We start from the raw sequence: 19510 nt of genomic DNA, 5'->3' as shown, positions 1-19510 counted from the left end.
CCCCAATAAAACCCAATAAACCCAAATACGCAACTTTCACATACACTAATCCAGTTATCCACCAGATAGCCAACCCCCTAAAAAAGCACGAAGACAACATTGCTTTCAAAACGCAGAACACGAACCAGAACATATTTTGCAACCAGAACTCTGTGAACCTAAGAAAAAATCGCTACGCGGGGTCAAGTATTTACAGACTCACCTGTTCACAATGCAATTGCTTGTACATTGGACAGACTGGCCGAAGCTTCCAAACCTGTTATTTAGAACACTATAATGCCCAAAAAGATAATAAATTTTCCGCAATGAGCACCCACATGAGCGACACTGGCCACCACTTCAATAGAACAAGACTTAAAAATCCTAAAAAGAGTTGAGAAAGGCAAACTAATGACTGAATTTGAAAACCTATACATCTTTCTAGACCAACACTTCAATAAAGACAAAAACCTCAACGAGATAATAGATATAAAAAAAAACCTTTATGACCAAATACCCACCTACTACAAAAAATGAATTTTCAAGGCAACAACTTTTCTAAACTCTTTAATACCCATCAACTAACTCACCCAACACGTTGACAGTTAATGGTGCAATCGTCATCCAACAACTAAAACAACGGGACGCACTTGATGCTAGACATCTTTATACCCTTTCTCACCAAGCTGCTCTCTTGTAAATATATATATATATATATATAAGCTGTGATTTCTCAACTGTACAGTTGGATGCAAATTTACTGTGTAGTTACCCTGTCAACCTGTAATCATTCAACCAACGGCAGTAATTAATGTTACGAACATTGACGCCAGATACTATACCCTTTCTCCCCCGACTGTTTCAATGTAAATATTTGTATAAACTTTATAATATCCTATGATTTTGTAACGAGAGCGTCAATTATTCTTCGGAACACCACTGTTGGACTCTGCTAAAATACCCAGTGATTTTACGCATTGGTGCCGACTACTATGTCTATAAACTTATATTGTTTAACTGTATCACCTGTGAACAAAAAGATTTTCTTGGTTGCTTAATTTTTCCCATTGTAATGTATCTTAATGTTTATAGTTTAAACACTAATCAGATACCTGATTTTTGCCTTGAGGAAGTAATTTGACTGATGATGCCCTCAATGAAGGGCGAAACATGTCTCAAATGGAATTAATAATAAATTCCTAATGTTTAAAAATGTATATGTATTGAATAGGTGAGACATTAAACCCTTTTAGCATCCTACATTAAGCTGGCGGAGGCGGCATCATCGACCAGGGCTGGGAACTTTTACTTCCCAGCCCGTATAAACAAGAATCGCGGCAGGAAACTTCCACCTCTCCTACAAATGGGGTCACACGCCCTCCACCCGGAGGGTCTGAGTCTGCGCCAGCAGATTTTCCTCTTGAGAAACCTGCACGCTCTCCTCGCAACAAGAAACCCTGCCCCCGGAATATGTCGTCTGGTGATGAGTTGATGCACATGGAGCATTTATCTCCATCTTCGGATGGGGATCTGAGTGTAGGTTAAGTAGCATCTCACTGCTTCTAACTTAAACCTCAGAAGTCTACACTATGGCACTGTTACAGTGGAATGTTACGGTTATGACAGGCATCTTACTGAACTGCGCCAGTTAATTAGTCAGTTTGCGGTGGGTATAGTCTGTATTCAAGAAACCAGTCTCAGACCAGGTCATCATTCGGTCTTGAGAAATTTTCAACTATACTCGACAGAATAATATTATGCCCATCGGGCTTCCAGTGGAGTTGGTAGTTTTATTTGCTCTGACACCTACAGCAAAGAGGTTCCCCTGAGAACCCCACTAGAAGCAGTTGCGGTACGAGTACCACTGCCTGTCATAGCAACGGTGTGCAATGTGTATTTTCCACCAGTCAGCCGCTTAATGTCAATGTCTTAATTGATCTTATTGTTCAGCTCCCGCCTCCTTTCCTCTTCTGGGGTGATTTTAATGCCCACAATCCTTTATGGGGCTCTACAGTACCTTGCCCCAGAGGAAGGGAGTTGGAGAGATTAATTTATGGATTTATGCATTTTGAATACAGGGGAAGCAACACATTTCAGTGCGGCATACGGAACTTATTCGTGCATTGATGTTAGCCTCTGCAGCCGAGCGCCTGTTCCCCTGATTCACTGGAATACACACGATGATCTCTGTGACAGTAACAATTTCCTTATTATTCTTACTTTGTTGAAACAGAAATCCATGGAGGTTCCTGCCCGATGTATTCTTAAACATGCTGATTGGTCAAAGTTTACATCATTAACTGTCTTTAATGATGCAAACAGCTGGAGCTTAGACTACTATATAACTTATATAACACAAGTTATTCTCACTGCTGCTAAGGAATCCATTCCATTCTTTTCAGGAACTCCTCGAAGAAAACTCGTTCCTTTGTGGAACGAAGAAATTGCAGCAGCTATAAGGGAACAACGTTGTGCTCGTAAACGGTACCGTAGGTAGCCTACTCTGGCCAACTTGGTAACAGTTAGAAAACTCCGCACAAAGGCACAAGTTCTTATTCGACAGAGTAAGAAAACTTCCTGGAAAAGGGATGTATCATCTCAAGTGACAAGGACCACCCTCATTACCGGGAATTTCCATTGCAGGTCACATCGTGACTGATGCACCCTCGGTTGTTAACCATCTTGCAAGCCATTTTGCAGATGTCTCTGGATCCGGGAATTACCATCGTGATTTCTTACTTCTGAAGCAGGAGGCAGAACGTCATCATTTGAGTTTTGCCACTCAAGCGACAGAGGGTTATAAAATGCCTGTTAAGGAGTGGGAACTCCACAGCGCTTTGGCACTTTGTAGGGACACATCTCCTGGACCAGATAATGTCCATAACCAGATGTTGAAACACATAAGTGAGAATAGTCTTTTCCATGAACCTGCTACGCTGGTGTTGCAGGGGGAGAGGTGATACTCCCGCGTGGCGCGTCCCAGGTGGCGGATAGGGGGGTTCTAACTGGCTTGCCGTCGGACTTGAGGGAAATAAAATACCTCTCACGGACCAAATACACAACCCCCCTGTGGGTGGGAGATGCAGACGAAGAATTCACCCACGGTATCCTCTACCTGTCGTAAGAGGCAACTAAAAGGGGCGATCAAGGGATGATCAAATTAGAACCATGAAACTACTTGTAATTAGTACCACCACACAGGGAACATCATGGGTTGCTTTTACTTGCGCGTAGTACCTCTATGTTGGATACCAAATAGGTTTGTGATTAGTAGCAAACGAGGGCTCGACAGCTTGTACAGTAAGTAAAATTCTTTCAAGAATGAAATTTACTGTGTCCACCTATTTAATACAATTATATTCTGTAGTGATTAAATCCTACATGAATTACATGTAGGAAAGAATTTTACTTATTGTTATTTTCAATACGGAACAGATATGAGATTAGTTACTTGGCTTTTACAGTACCTGTGATTAGTAACACTACATGAGCGACACCATGGGATGAGGGAACCCATGGTTCTGACTTGCCTATGATTAGTACCCACTGTATGAGGAACTCCATGGGATAGTATGAGTGCTTGTGGTTAGTACGCTTAGGTGATGAACACCATAGATTTGCGTTGCCTGTCACTGTGCGAAACACAGTAGGTCTGTAATACATGTGCTAATTTCCTTACCTGTGAGTAGTACCATAATGTGTGGAATACCATGAGTTTACGCTACTCTTGATTAGTACCGCAACATGACAAATACCATGGGTCTACTTTCCTAGCGATAAGTACCATTGTGAGTGGCCGCTGACTTGGATTTTGGACCCCTTTTGACTACAAGTATCATCGATTCAATATCGTGTCATAGAGGCAGTCCCTTGGTCAGTAATTATATGTTCTATGCCAGCTTCTGTGCATGTGAGGCACTGTGGGTCGGTTCCACTGATCGTTTTAAATTCGTATCCATCCATTCATTCTTCGTCCTCACGTTTTGAATTGTGGTCAGTGGATGTTTTTGGGCTTTTAATTTGTCATTTCATTTCATCTCATTTCGTACCATTAGGCGCCGATGATCTAGATGTTAGGCCCCTTTAAACAACAAACATAATCATCATCATTAAAATAGTCTCTTCTAGATCCTTGGGGTGTTCAAGCGAATGTGGATAGAGGGTGAGTTTCTGTCACAGTGAGGCTCCACACAGGGTGTTCCAATAGTTCCCTTAACAAAATTATTGTGCACTTATGAAAATAAAGTGAACTTTTGCACTTGGCACATTAAAATATTACTTTTTCACTTGTCACTCATTTGCAGTTGGCAGAGTGTTTATTGCAGTAGTAACATCTTGTATGCAGGTCTTGTTTTATATTTCAGGACAAACTTACTGTATATTTAGACAGATATTGACCAATAAATACAATATTGAAACATAATACTGTAGTCCAACCTGAAATAACTTATGGAAGTAAACTAAGGCAAAAGAATAACATAGACAAATTTCAATAAATAGAAAGAAGAATAGTAAGAACATGCATTAATAAGAAGGAGAATGGCGTATAATCCCAAATGCAGCAGTATATCAGGAAATAGACCCTATAACGATTTCATAAGACAGAAGAGAATATCATCTGCTGAGAACACCTCAAGACAGGTTAATACGAAGAATTTTGGAAAAGCTTTTAAACAAAAACAACAACATGTCTGGATAAAAGAAATAAAAGAAGACATGAAAGAATTAGACATAACACTGGAGGATTTAAAGAATAAATCAAACAAAAATAAATAAATTGAAGAATAGTAAAATTAGATTCCTATCAAATGTGATAAAAGAGAAACAACTAAAAGGGTATTTTCAGAAGAAGAACGACAACGAAGATCAAATAAAATGAAGAAATACTGGAAGAACAGAAAAGAAAGAACCATAAAACATCGTAGAAGACTGGACAGAAATTGACTACAGTGGTCCAGTACAGCCGTAAAAGCATAATAATAATAATAATAATTGACCAAAGAAATGGCTTCCGATTGAGATACCCAATTCAAATTGAGGAAACTGAATCATCAAATACTACCAGTACTTCGCCCCAGTGCAGCATGGGTTCATCATGTGGATACTGGTCAACTAGCATGCCAGGAGGACGAATGTAGCAACTGAAGAATAGCTATCTAAAAACATAACGGTGAAATGTCCATTTAAAGGAAGAATACAATGAGCAACAGAATATGTACAAACAATGGGATTTATATTGATCATCTTGAACATAGGAGTCATACTAATAAGTTGAATAACATCGTATGTTGGCTGAGGTATGCTAAGAGTATAAAATACTGAATTCACTAAATGATTTGGACCCCTATATCAAGATTACATTAGAGAAAGAAAATAATTGTTCTGTCAATTTCTTGGACCTTACAATATCTAGAAATGATGACCATCTCACTTTCAGGATATTTTTAAAAAACTAGGTAAACCCCTGCCACCATAGGGACAGACTCGACACACCCCAGTTCTCATAAGAAAGCAATGCACCACATTATGATTAATAGAGCCTTCAACATTCCCATGTTTGAGTCTAATCTTAATACAGAATTAAATATAATCCATAATATAGCTCAGTAATGCTTTCAGTCTCCACTACATTAACAGCCTCATTAGTACAGCCAAACGCAATCTCATCAGAGAATCAAAGCCACAAAAATAGTAATGGTATTCATTACATTACTAATTCTTTTAAGAAATATTAACAACAATTCTTGTTCTTTCCATAATTCCAATTCAATAACACACCCAACAAATTTTAATCTTGAAAGTGTTCTACTTATTGTTCACGAGGGTAATCCCAAAAATAAGGTCTCCGCTATAGACTTGTTTATTTCTACAATGGTTTACACCATTTAGCTATTTTTCTACATAATCACTATTTCGGTCGATGCATTTTTGTAGATGCCATGAGAGTTTTTGTATGGCCATGCTGTTCAAGAAGTTGTAAGAGGCGCTTCGGGAAACCTCAGGAATCCAAGTGCAGAGATCATCCGTGGTGATCCGTTAATCTTCACACATAATTTGCTCAACTTTCACGACTGTCTCGACGGAAATTGACAGTCTCCCGCTCCTTTGTTCGTTCATCGTGAATTTCAGTCCAGCTGGCTGCAAACTCTCTACACCACTTACAAACATTTTTGACATCCATGCACGACTCACCATACACTTCCGTCAATTGGCGATATGTTTCAATCGGTTCAGTACCTTTTGCGTTCAAAAACTGAATAACTGAGTGCACTTTGCACTTGGCGGTAACATCCAACGGGAGCTCCATTCTCAGTCTTGGCTTGGCAGCCGTTGAGCTCACAGAAGGAAGAAGTGAAGGGAACTGCCTACTTGCCTTACATTCACAACACCACAGATCGAATTGCCAAGGTCCCCTGCAAAAACAATATAAAAACCGTGTTTGGCAGCGTCACTAAAATTGCTCACAGTCTGGGTAAAACCAAGGACAAATTGTCCCCACTTGTATATGCTGGGGTATTACAAGTTGTCCATTTCATGACCATATTGATGAATATAATCAAGAAGTTAGTAAAATAACCACCTAATCAATACTTTATTATTGCCTCAGGCAAAATTGAATATAAATTAGCACTTACAGGACATGTTTCGACCACTTAGTGGTCCTCTTCAGCTGTACAAAGAAGAAAAAACATTAGGACAATAAGCACAAATAATAAAAGTTCTTTGGAGACTCCTTTGTTAAATAAGAGGCCATCAGAACAGGACATCTTGCCTCTCGTTCTTGTTTGGAAAAGATGTTTATTCTGCGCTGTCTAGAGGGTTTGTCTTTGAGCACGACCTGGTGAAGTAACCATGTGACACAGTCTTGACAGTTCATGCAAAGCTCTGGAGAGAAGGGAAGTAGAGTTTTGTCGTCATCTAAAATATCATGTGAGGGAGGAGGGAGATTGGGCTGTGCTTCTGCGATGTCGTGTTTGATCTCTTGTCCATCTTGTCTGTTTTATGTCTACCCGTTCCAAGTATTTACTAATGTTCTCGTATAAAATGCTTTTTTGCTCATTGTTTTCATTAAGATTCTCTTCACCGTTTTCTAATTTATCAAGAACGAAGTGGATGTTTTCAAGGTTGTTCATTAGATTTCCTTTATTTATCATACAGATAATTTGAAGGTCCTGTCTGATATTGGTGAATTTGTGGTTGGACTCTTTCACATAGGATCCCATGACAGAGAATCTTTTGTATTTTTCAGCATTGACGTGTTCTTGATATCTAATTAAGAAGTTCCTTCCAGATTGTCCCACGTAAGTTTTTTTTTACATTGAGTACAAGTTAACTTATAAATACCAGATTCCTGGAATTCGTCATCTTTAAGTTTATTAGCTTTATTGTGACTAAAGAACCTACGTTTCGTGTTGTTGATGGTTGAGAAGGCTACTTTGATGTTGTGTTGCTTGAATAAGTTGGTGATTTCGTAATTCTTCGGCTTATTAAAAGTGAATTTGACATATCCTTTTCCTTTTTCTGAATGCTGTTTGTTTAATTTGTTGTTGGTATTTGCATTTAGTAATGATTTTATTGATGAATTTCAAACTGAAACAGTTATGTAGAGCTTGCTGACGAATGAAAGATAGTTCCTTCTTTCTCTCTGTTTCTGTTAGCGGAATTTCAAAGGCTCTGTTGACGAAACTATAATAAGTAGATTTCTTTTGTGAGATGGGATGTAAAGAATCACTTTTGATTGTGGTTAGTGTAAAAGTGGGTTTCCTGTATATTTTAAATTGGAAATGGTTGTCTTTCCGAATTGTTTGGATATCTAGAAAATAGAGTATGCCTTTCTCTTCTTCTTCAGCTGTAAATTTTATGTTTGGGTCTAAATTATTCAAAGTATCTAGAATACTGTGACTGTAGATTTCCTTATTTATAATGGCATAGGTATCATCAACATATTGAAGCCAGAGATCAAGTCCTTTAATGTGGCCTACTATCTGAGTGTGTTCCAAATAGTTGTGGTATATGTTAGGTAAAATTCCAGAAGCTGGCGCTCCCACTGGTAGTCCAACTTGCTGATATATTTTATTATTAAAATAAAAGAAATTGTGGTCCAAAACGAATTCCAAGATATTTATGAAGTTTTCTATTTCGGGTATACTGATACGTTTGTGAACTAATAGATTCGTCTTTATAATCTCAATGGTGTTTTTAATAGGGATGTTCGTGTACATGTCCTGGATGTCGAAGGAACTTGTTACATGAGATGAAGTTAACTTGAAATCTTTAAGATTTGGTATAAAATACATAGTTTTGGGTCAAGAACTTATGAATAAACTGGGATATTTTGTATGTGGGGCTTCTCCAAAAATTAATTGTAGGCCTCATAGGTGCATCCTTTTTATGTAATTTAGGCATAGCTCTTGCTTTAGGAAGTCCTGGATTCATATTAATGAGTTTTTGAATTTCTTTGGCATTAAAAAGGAAGGTACTTTGCTTCAGTATCCCTTTCAAACTCTTTTGAATTTTTAGGGTGGGGTCTTTCTCAGTTACCTTAAATTTGTTGTTAGTGAAAAAAGTTTGTTTTATTGATGTATTCGGTTTCATTTAATATTACCACTGTTCCACCTTTATCAGCTTTCATTATCACTACGTCACTTTGTCTAATTTTACGCTGAAGATCCTTCTCGATCTTAGTGTTTGTGGAATTGGTCAGTAATCCTTTAATTACGGAGGGAATTTTTTTCTTTTCTTCGTACCGTACACCATTCTGAATGTCGACTGGAAGGGTTTGTATGGCCTTCTCTGTTTCTGCTAAAGTTTGTATTAATACTTGTCTGTTATCGAAACTATGCCAATTGTGATTAGGCCGTTTGCTTAATAATTGTTCTTCTTGTTCTGTAAATGTCGTGTTCGACATGTTCATGACGGGGGTGGGAATTTTTCACAATTAAAAGATGATTTAGGTTGATGCTTATTTAGATTTGTTGGGGCATTGTTTTTTAGGTTTTCTAACTTCTTATTTAAAGTTGTATGTTTCTTGTTTATTAGATTTTCAACTTTATCTCTGCCATATTTTTGTTCGGAATCCCATTCTAACGGAACTAAGTTAATTGAAGCAGAAAGCACATTAGTAAATACTTGGAATGGGTAGACATAAAACAGACAAGACGGACAAGAGATATAATCAAACACGACATCGCAGAAGCACAGCCCAATCTCCCTCCACCCTCACATGATATTAGATGACGACAAAACTCTACTTCCCTTCTCTCGAGAGCTTTGCATGAACTGTCAGACTGTGTCACATGGTTACTTCACCAGGTTGCGCTCAAAGACAAACCCTCTAGACAACGCAGAATAAACATCTTTTCCAAACAAGAACGAGAGGCAAGATGTCCCGTTCTGATGAACTCCATTTTTTAACAAAGGAGTCTCCAAAGAACTTTTTATTATTTGTGCTTATTGTTCTAATGTTTTTTCTTCTTTATACAGCTGAAGAGGACCACTAAGTGGTCGAAACATGTCCTGTAAATGCTAATTTATATTCAATTTTGCCTGAGGCAATAATAAAGTATCGATTAGGTGGTTATTTTACTAACTTCTTGATTATGCTGGGGTATACGAAATTCCCTGTACTTGCAGAAAGGTATACATTGGCCAAACATGCTGGTCCATTGGTATTCGTATCAAGGAACATGAACGAAATATCCGTCTCAACCAGCCAGACAAATCAGCAATAGCTGAGCATGCTCTATCTTTGGGTCATGATGTTGTGTTCCAAGGTGCTTGAGCTCTTGCCCGCACTAGACACTACAGGTCCAGGATTATACGAGAGGCTGTGGAAATACGTAGAAATTCTAACAATTTCAACAGGGACACTGGCTATCAATTAAGTAATACGTGGTTGCCAGCCATTAAGGATTTATGTAGGTCTCCTGTCCTTTGACTATTGTTATTTCATTTCAATGTTTTCCAGATTTGTCCATTCCTCATGGCCAGATGTTTTATTCCAGGCTTGTGTCAATGTCATACTTTCATATGTGCGTACACCTGTTACGTTATGTGACCCTCTCGGACTGATTCTGATGGTTCCGCCAGCTTCCGGTTCGAGCGCTAGCGCTGTACCACGTCTGGGGAGCCATCTGGTGATGAATGAATGTACCACTTCCACTTCTGTTATAACATCTAAATTCAAACCTCATTGTTTGAGAAGTCTTTCTTGTGGACAGTCGAGATTTTGTTCTGAAGACGCAGAGCAAAGTTCTCTGTGAAGCGTAAAGAATATCACCTTATTTTCTTGACACTGCACAAGTCCAAATGCTATATCAGGTCTATTTTGTATCTTTTTTTTTTAGATATCCTATCACAGACATAGTTCAGCAGGTTAATCATTATGGCTTTATGTTTCCACACAACAACTAGGATGTCCCTTTAAGACTTTACGTTCCTCGTTCAGCATTAATTTGGATGTCATTACAACCTTGGATAAAAGTAGAAGACTCCTGCCGTCAACTAGAGTTAACCATACATACAAATCTTATGTTCTTGGGCACATTTTATATGTTGAATCAGAAAAAAATAGTCTAGATGTTATTTAATAAGACACTTCATTATTTTAAGTGTGGTTGTCACTTTATTTTAAGTATACATCAAGATTTTAAGCCAACCCATAATATTATGGACTATATATAGTCCGCACACCTTTTAGTGATATTACTTTGTACGGGGGTGAGGCGTAAGGAGGGAGCTCTGCCTGTTCTGGTTATACTGCCAACTGAATGGAAATGAAATCTGAACTGAATCGATGATATGATCGATCAATATGAATTTTCTAAACATTTATTATCTTAACGCCAACAACTGTATCACACATACATTATTTAACAGTATATAACATTTCTCGATGCAAATCTTGTTCCTAGCATGAATTCCATAGTTTGGCGTTGCTGTGTAAACAACAGTACTAGTACGTAACGTGTACGCCAGATGTCGCACAGCGATGCATAAGCATAGTTTGCGTTTCAAAAGTTGCCAATAGGAATCTCGAAGATAACCGAGGTCGACCAGTTCAGCACTAGGATGTACATGTATCACTAAAAGGTGCGCATACTATACGTACCTTTTAGAATCATTAACACGTTGTTTTGCACATATTCTGTTGCTCATTGTATTTTTCATAGTCTCATCTGACTTTTTAAAATGGATATTTGATCATTATGTTGTTTAGGTAGCTGTGTTTTATTCTTGGTTGTGTTTTTATCTTGTTTGATTTGCTGAAGATGACCATTACATGGATTGAAACTAGCCTAAAAAAAACTTTGAATGAGTTAATGGTAATTACCTCAAATTAATGTATTGCTTAGGAGGGATTAAAACTTTCCTTTTGATGAGCCCATGTTGCACTGGGGCGGAACACTGGTAATTTTTAACAATTGAGTTTCCTGAATCACAAATATTGTTGTTTACAGGTGGATGCCTCTCTGGGTGCAGAGGAGATGGTTCACCAGCTGGTGGACAAAAAGCTTGTACTAGAGGACAAGGTGAAGGAGCTGGAGGAGATGGTGGCTGACCTGGAGGAACTCCAGGATATGAACGAACAAGTCCAGGAAGGAACACGTGAACTGGAGGTGGAGCTGCGTGAAGAGCTAGACATGGCGCGAGCGTCAACACGTGAGGTATGTGGATCTATTAGCTTGACTATGATGGCCAAAAGTGGTCTGTATTGACTTAATAATTACTGTTACGATGTCGTTGTCTGCCTTGTCAGTCTAGTTCAAAATCTAGTATATATACTAAACCATCAAATACGTAAGTAGGTAAATGTTTTGAGAATTAAAATTCTCTTCTTCGGCTTACAGATTAAAATCATATGAATGTAAAAGACCTTATTTAAAACTTTTTATGTCCTAACAAAAAATTGGATAAAAATGACAATACAATAGCAATATTAAAAGTTCAAACATGAATATCATTCATGTTTTGTCCAATGTCTTCTAAAACGTTTGTATATGGTACTAATATTCATGTTCAAACTTTTTAATATTGTTATTGTATTGTTGTTTTTAACCAGTTTTTGGTTAGGACATAAAAAGTTTTAAATACGGTCTTTTACATGCATGTGATTTTTATCTGTAAGCTGAAGAAGAGAATTTAAATTCTCGAAACTTGTACTTTATACTGTATATCTAATTTAAAGTGTAGTAAATATACTAGATTTTGAATTGCATTGACAAGGCAGACCTTGACATAATCAATAACATTGAGGTATGTGTGTTGAGAATCCCAAACCATACATGTAAATATGGACTAAAAATATTTAGTTTGTAAACTTTCAAAACAACAAAACAAGAAATACCCTAATTTTTAATTGTAAAGGTTATTCCTATCCTTTATTGCAATTCAGCTAAACCTGATTTTGTAAATCTCTGATAATCAGTACAACCTCGATGCATTGTTTTTCAAGGGGGAAAGGAAAATGACTATGGATCCTGGAAAACTAATAAATGTGGGTACCGAAATTTATAGGGTGTAAGCAAATAATAAAATACAGGTACTGTACTTGGTTATTTTTCTTTATTTCAATCTCATTATAATTATTATAGTAACTTATTTTTTAGTAAGAAATATGTGGCAAAACAGAATCGAAGAAAGTAAGCACAAAATGAACTTCTAGTATTATGGTTGTTGTCATTGTTGCTTTCATTAAATATTGACTAAGAGCATTCGTTAGTTCGTTCGTTCGTTCGTTCGCTGATAAGAGGCAACTGCCACCAGCCAGTTTGTAGTTTGTGATGAAGATTGCCAGGTAGAAGCAGCTTAACAACAGTGCAGTGAAGCTGTGAAGTCCAGTGGAGAAGTAGTCTTGGAAGGCAGGAGTTGCACTGTGGAGAGGGTATCTTGTTCTATTTGAATGAAGAGTTGGTCCTCACCTTATTGTATGAGCAATATTAAAATCAAGATTGATGGCATATGACGAACAGTAGCTTCTGAGCTGCGATGCATGTATTCTCCCACTGTGTAGTGTGTACTTGTTGCAGGCTCAACGCGAGCTGGAAGCTGCCTTGGAGACCTTGGCAGACAGGGAGATGACAATTGCCAAGTTCCGAGAGTTGGTCCAGCGGCAGCAAGAGCATTGTGAGGAACTGAAGGCTCAGTTGGAGAGAGAGACCAGTCGCCCAGTTTCGGCCCTGCCAGACATGATGGACTTCAAGGTGAGTCTTGTACTTCCATGTTGCACATGTATTGTCTGCATAGGTACGACCATTTAGGCAATACAAGTAGTAATTACCTGAAAAGTGAACTTGCATTACTTTTTCCTCACTGGAAGACCGTCAGAACTTTAAAACAGGAAGAAGACTACCATATTAACTTACATATAACTCGCACTTTATTGAAAAAAAAATAGTGTGAACATTTTTGGTATGCGGTACATGCGGGAATTTGTGTGCAAAAGATTGCATTCATGAAAGAAATGTAAAGTTTGCATCAGGTTATTCATTGGCCCCACACTAGCAGTGCTGGGTGTCAATGCAGTATCCCTGGCCGTGCTCCCCACACCGTACGGACCCAGTCCTGGACAAGACCTGTATCCATCCATGCTTTCTTTTGAACCTGTACATGAATGCCTTTGGGAAACTGTATATCTCTTGAAAATAACATACGGTGGCAATTTTCTTCCGCCTGCGGTTATTGCTAGCATGACAGTGCAACCCTGCTTTTTACACCCAGTTGTATGTACAAGCATGCTAGATTCTCCCTTTTTGTTGATGGTGGTGTTGCATGGCGCATCGAAATTTGTTGTGGTTTGATCTGCATTGCCAATTTGACACAAGAGGTAATTCTCTTTCTTCCGCATTGCTATCTCATGGCGACGAAAATCCATGACTTTTGTCTCTGAAATCGCTTGGTATTCTCTGGCAGAGACATGTTCGCCTTCGCAGATACAATCCCTTTCATGTCATGAATCTACAGATCCAACCGCGGCTCACTTTCAGATCCGAACAGCTGATTCCTCCTTTAATCGCTAGTTCGCGCGCTTTGAAGTGTAGCGTCTCGTGCAAGATACGAAAGCCATCATTTCACAACTCCGTAACGTAATGAAGCAACTCGTTTTTCAGCTCAGGAAACTTTACCAGTTTTTGGCCCTCTGATTGCCTTACATGTTCGGTTGGTAGTTTCTAGTGCAGCTTTCTGTTTACGCCAGTAGCGAACATTAAACTCAGTCACACTGAATTCTTGACCGGTCGCTCTGTTACCACGTTCTTTTGCATAATTTATCACTTTGAGTTTAAACCCAGCCATATAACTCCCACGCTTCTCCGTAACTTAAAGATCGACCTACACAAGAAAACTTAAGTGAGAAACAAGAATGAAAAGTGAAGACAGAATACTGGTACTTGTCGGATCACTTGACTGCCTGGACAGGGTAACACTCCCAGTTCACGTGATCAGCTCTGCCGGATAGGTAGCATATTGACAAAGATTGGCTAGGAATGCGGCCTTGGGGCGGGGGGTATGCGAGTTAGGTATTTTTGTTACAACAGCTATTCTCAACCGTTCTGTAGGTAGAAACAAATACAGCTTCTTCTTGTACCATCACGTACAATGTACCGTAACAGCAATTGGTACAGACCCGATATTTAATGTAGGCGTGTCCACGGAATACCCAAACTTTATTTCGTGTACGTACCATATGTTGTTATGGCAACGTCAGAAAATAATGTGAGTTATGTGTGGGGATATTTTTTTCCTGCAATTTCAAATGTTAATAATGTGGTGAGAGATATATGCAGTGGCGAGTTATGTGCGACCAAATACGGTATTTTATGACTCAACTGTTTCTCTTTTGTTCCTTTTTGCATATTCATTCTGTAGTTAAATTAATAAATTTCATTGTTTGTCCGTATTGAACCAAGATTACAACTTTTATTATAATTTGGATCCACCTTATTCAGGACAAAAATTGTTGTTTAGATGAAATTACAACATATATTTCAATCAGAACTAGTTTCGATGGCCGTCTGCGTCATCAGCAGCTGATATAGGTTCTTGGAAAAATTGGCAATCACATAAGTTTATCTACGTCAAATTGAACACAATTTAAAATCATATTAACAACTTAAAACTGTGTTAGGATTATACTGTCTCAAAGTCCATATTTTCTACAAGTCCGAGACTTGCGAGTCTTAAACCATAAATTGATGAAAACATATGCAAACTGTTTTGCTCTCTTATAAAATAACGTGGATTTAAAAGAACAACAACTCAAAAATAAAACAATCTTGAAGAAACATTAGCTTAATTTATCACACTTCTTAAAACGTGACATAAAATCGTATTAAAACACTTCAGTAAAATCCTCAGAGTCGCTTTAATGGAGCTATCCTAGTGAGGTGGAAACGAGCAGTCGGTCCTTTAAGATGTTAAAAAGTACAACGTTCCCAGTTCAATACGGACCTGTAATAATAGGAATGTAATAAACTATCACTTAACTGAGAAGGCAATATATAAAATTACGTCTAATAACGTAAACTTTTTTACGTGACTCACCTCAAAAGATCGCTGTCCATGCGAAGCACAATGAAGCCTAGCGAGCAGTGTTGTGATAGTAATCAAGCATCCAAGGATGGTCGGGACCGAAGGGGGGGGGGGGGAAGTAGGGGAAAGTGGGAGGAGCAACTGAGGAACGGCAACCTGGTGGAGCTCCGGAGGGTGTGGTCATAGAAAGCAACTAGTAAAGCTATTACGCTTAATATGAAACGTCCTATTGACCGGAATATGTACTTTTTTAAAAAACTCAATAAGGAAATCAAATAGAATATTTGATTTTTCAGAAATTTCATTTAAATTAAGGTTTGGATTAAAATACTGTTCCAGGTGTATGTAGCAACCCTCTGTAACATCCAGCAAACTTCCTTTTCCTAAGTTCTCCAAGATCTCAATGTCCTGTTCTATAGATATCAATTTATGCTTTAGATCATGTACATGCTGGCCTACCGTGGAAAATCTGTTATATTTTATGGCATTAGTATGTTCCGTGTATCTACTTTTAAAACTTCGTCCTGTTTGACCTAAATATGTCCACCCACAGTCGTTACATTTAAATCTGTACACACCCGATTTAGAATATGGGTTCGATCTATTAACTGAGGTTGAATTGTGCAATACAACTGTATTATTATTATTATTATTATCAGTACGAAACGAAACCTTGACATTATGTTTCTGGAAAATATTACTAAACTTATATATATCCTTATTATAAGTAAATACAGTTTGAAGTCCGCTATAGCGAGTAAATCCATGACTCCGTTATAGCGACGACATTTTTCTGTCCCTTCAAAATTCCTATATTAAACTGTGTATCGTCCTTCGGTTGCAGCGATAACCCTAATACTGGCACGTCCGTTATTACGAGCGATTAAGCGCGCGCGATTTTTTCCGTTGCCGATATTTATGCACCCCAGCAATGATATTACATGCGATCGATTACCTTCGGCATCGTTTCCTCGCTATGTGCACTAGCGATTTTTCTCGTCGACATTCCAAGGCGATGTCGGAGTTGATTAGTAATATCCGTCGACAGCTGTTCCATAAAGAAAATTCGAAATGAAAGAGAACATATTTTCGTAATAAATGCGTAAATAACGTGTCCGATAACGGTTATTAACTCGTTAAAATTAAGGCTGACTAAACCACCGCTTAATTTTGAGGCTAAATCTGCAATTAAGTAAGAATGGGATACACCTTGAGATATGGCGGAGTGCTTAAATGATTTCAGAGGTTAGTTTATATTTTGTCGCGTCTGGTTTTATGAAAATTTATAGCGAGAAAGGTATAATTTCCCTACTGGCGCTTGAAGTGTGTTTTCATCATACGTATAGTACGGTTAAGTTAGGATACTTGACGCTGTGAATAAGAAAACCGAAACGTTTGCAACAAAATGCTATCGATCATCTTCGGTACGGTATAGTTTTCTCACTTTGTGCATTTGCGAGCTCTCTCGTTGACATTCAAAGGCGATGTTGGAGTTTATTAGTAATACCCATTGACTGCTGTTCTCTAAAGAAAATTTGAAATGAAAGAGGAAAACACGTTTTTGTGATAAATGCGTAAATAACGTGGCCGATAGCAGTTGTTAACTCGTTAAAAATAAAGACTGAAGTAAACCATATCTTAATTTTAATATTATATACGGAAATTAAGTAAGAATGTGATACACCTCAAGATATGGCAGAGTACATCACTGATTTCAGAGGATATTTCATATCTTCTCGCGTCTAGTTACGGCTATTTACATGTCAATTTTTCACGAGGAGGTTATTTCTCTACATGGGTTTCAAATACCGTATTTCACGGCATAATCGTCGCCACCACGTAATTGTCGCATCCTTTATTTTCAATACAAACATCGGACTTTAAACCTTTAATTACATAATCAACGCACGTCCAAATTTTGTTCACTAATCTGGTTAAAAGGTAAATGGAACTGCAACGTAAGTTGCACATGAATGCGCAATTTAAATACGTGTATGGTTTATGGGCAATTTGGCAACACAGTCACGTTTGCGACATGTTGCACAACGTATAAATAAATAATACCGGTATATGTACGACGCATGGCTTACCGGTAGACTATCGGCAGTTTGACAACGTGGTCGCGAGACAGTGTACTATTTATTCACCACCTACATATTATGCTTACCGGTAGGCTATCGGCAGTTTGACAACGTGGTCGTGAGACAGTGTACTATTTATTCACCACCTACATATTATGAGTTCCCATTTGAAATACGTAAGGCTGTAAGTTATCGCTTATCGGCAACGTCGCCAGGAAATACCAGGTAGGTAGGTTGAATGGACCTCGAACGAGCCCTCAGATACAGGTAAAATTCCCTGACCGGCCGTGAATTGAACCCGAGGCCTCCGTGTAAGAGGCAAGCACGCTACCCCTACACCATGGGGCCGGCTCCTGTGTTATTGCGCACGAAGTGAAATCTAAGACGATAACGCAGATTTCCACGGAATTATTCAGCCGAATTATTTACGATGTCTCAGTTGTCATCGCTAGACTCTTATCTTACTACTACGTCATAAGTGTCCGGGCATGGGATGAAAACTTTTATCCAAGCAGTCAAGATAATTATTATCCAATGCTATTAAAGTTTTATTTTAGAAACTCGTCAGTAATGTAATGTAAAAGCATCAATAACTGGGAAGAAATATTAACCTAATTACCGTATGTTTAAAAGAAATTGAAAAAAATGAATGTTTGTTACTGACGTCTCGGAATACAGTCAACTATACAGTAGATCTACACCGCGCTAGCTAGAGCTCCGGTTTGCGAGCTTTGCGCAAGCGCAGTAGTGTGTCGCAACCAACGAGCTAAACTGATAAATTGTTGCATGCTTCCTTGCTGCCTAACAGTATTGGCTGCTCTGGAATAGACAGATCACAGATGCATTTATTTGTTTCAGATTTACGTGATTACTGTAGACATGTGTGCGTGAGAATTTAAGTTTTTAATTTGTGTTTTGGGTGTTTGCAGAAATAATTTGTTTTAATAGTGAACAATTACGGAAAGTCATTTATATCGCAAAACATTAACGTGTGAAGCATTTGTAAGCGATTATGGGTAAATATAGAAACTATTCTGCGGGCTTCAAGCTAAGCGTAATTGCCTTCGCTAAACAGCACGGGAACAGAGCTGCAGAAACAAAATTTTCTGTGAGTGAAAAGTTGGTGCGTGACTGACGGAAAGTAAAAAACAAGCTAAAAAGCACAAACCCTTCTAGACGCGCGTTTAGAGGTCCTAAAACAGGGAAGTTTCCTATAATTGACGAAGAAGTGTTTAGGTACGTCTGTGAAATACGTAACAATGGCTGCAGTGTATCATATGAAATGTTACAAATTAAGGGACAAGAGGTAGCGCGCAAACACAACATACCGGTAACTCAGTTTAAGGCGACTCGTGGGTGGATTAAGGGGTTCATGCGACGACACAATCTGTCAGTGCGAAGGAGAACAACACTAAGCCAAAAGCTGCCTGCTGATTACACGGACAAGATTGTAAATTTTCACCGATTTGTCATACGTTTGCGCAAGGAAACTTCGTACTTGCTTTCTCAAATCGGTAATGCCGATCAGACTCCAATCTTTTTTGATATGCCTCGCAACAGCACTATTGCGCTAAAAGGATCACGGAGTGTATAAATGAAAACCAGCGGTAGTGAGAAGTTGCGATGCACGGCAATGCCAGCCATTACAGCTGACGAGAGAAAGTTGCCGCCTTACATCATTTTCAAGAGGAAAACGATGCCTAAGAATATACAGTTTCCCCGTGGAATTCATGTACGAGTGCAACCAAAGGGTTGGATGGACGTAGAACTCATGCTGGACTGGGTTAAAACTGTGTGGAATAGAAGACCTGGTGCACTACTAAAACAACCAGCTCTGTTTGTTTTAGATAGTTTCCGAGGTCACCTCGTGAACGAAGTGAATCAAATTCTCACTACAAATAAGACACGACAGATAGTCATTC

The 19510-nt window shown here is 38.5% G+C and overlaps 1 protein-coding gene across 3 annotated transcripts in view; it reads left to right on the top strand.

The window, feature by feature from the left end:
• DCTN1-p150 (dynactin subunit 1) overlaps positions 1-19510 on the top strand; it is a 684595-nt gene that overhangs the window by 276159 nt on the left and 388926 nt on the right. For all 3 annotated transcript variants that reach the window (XM_067155601.2, XM_067155604.2, XM_067155600.2), the window contains 2 exons: positions 11439-11645; positions 13008-13181. In XM_067155601.2, the coding sequence (XP_067011702.2) occupies positions 11439-11645; positions 13008-13181 (381 nt within the window). The remainder of the gene's footprint in view (positions 1-11438; positions 11646-13007; positions 13182-19510) is intronic.

Source organism: Anabrus simplex, chromosome 11 (genome assembly GCF_040414725.1).
Source record: "Anabrus simplex isolate iqAnaSimp1 chromosome 11, ASM4041472v1, whole genome shotgun sequence".
In the NCBI taxonomy this organism is placed as follows: domain Eukaryota; kingdom Metazoa; phylum Arthropoda; class Insecta; order Orthoptera; family Tettigoniidae; genus Anabrus; species Anabrus simplex.
The sequence above is the reverse complement of the archived record's forward strand: the minus strand, read 5'-3'. Positions and strand labels throughout refer to the sequence as shown.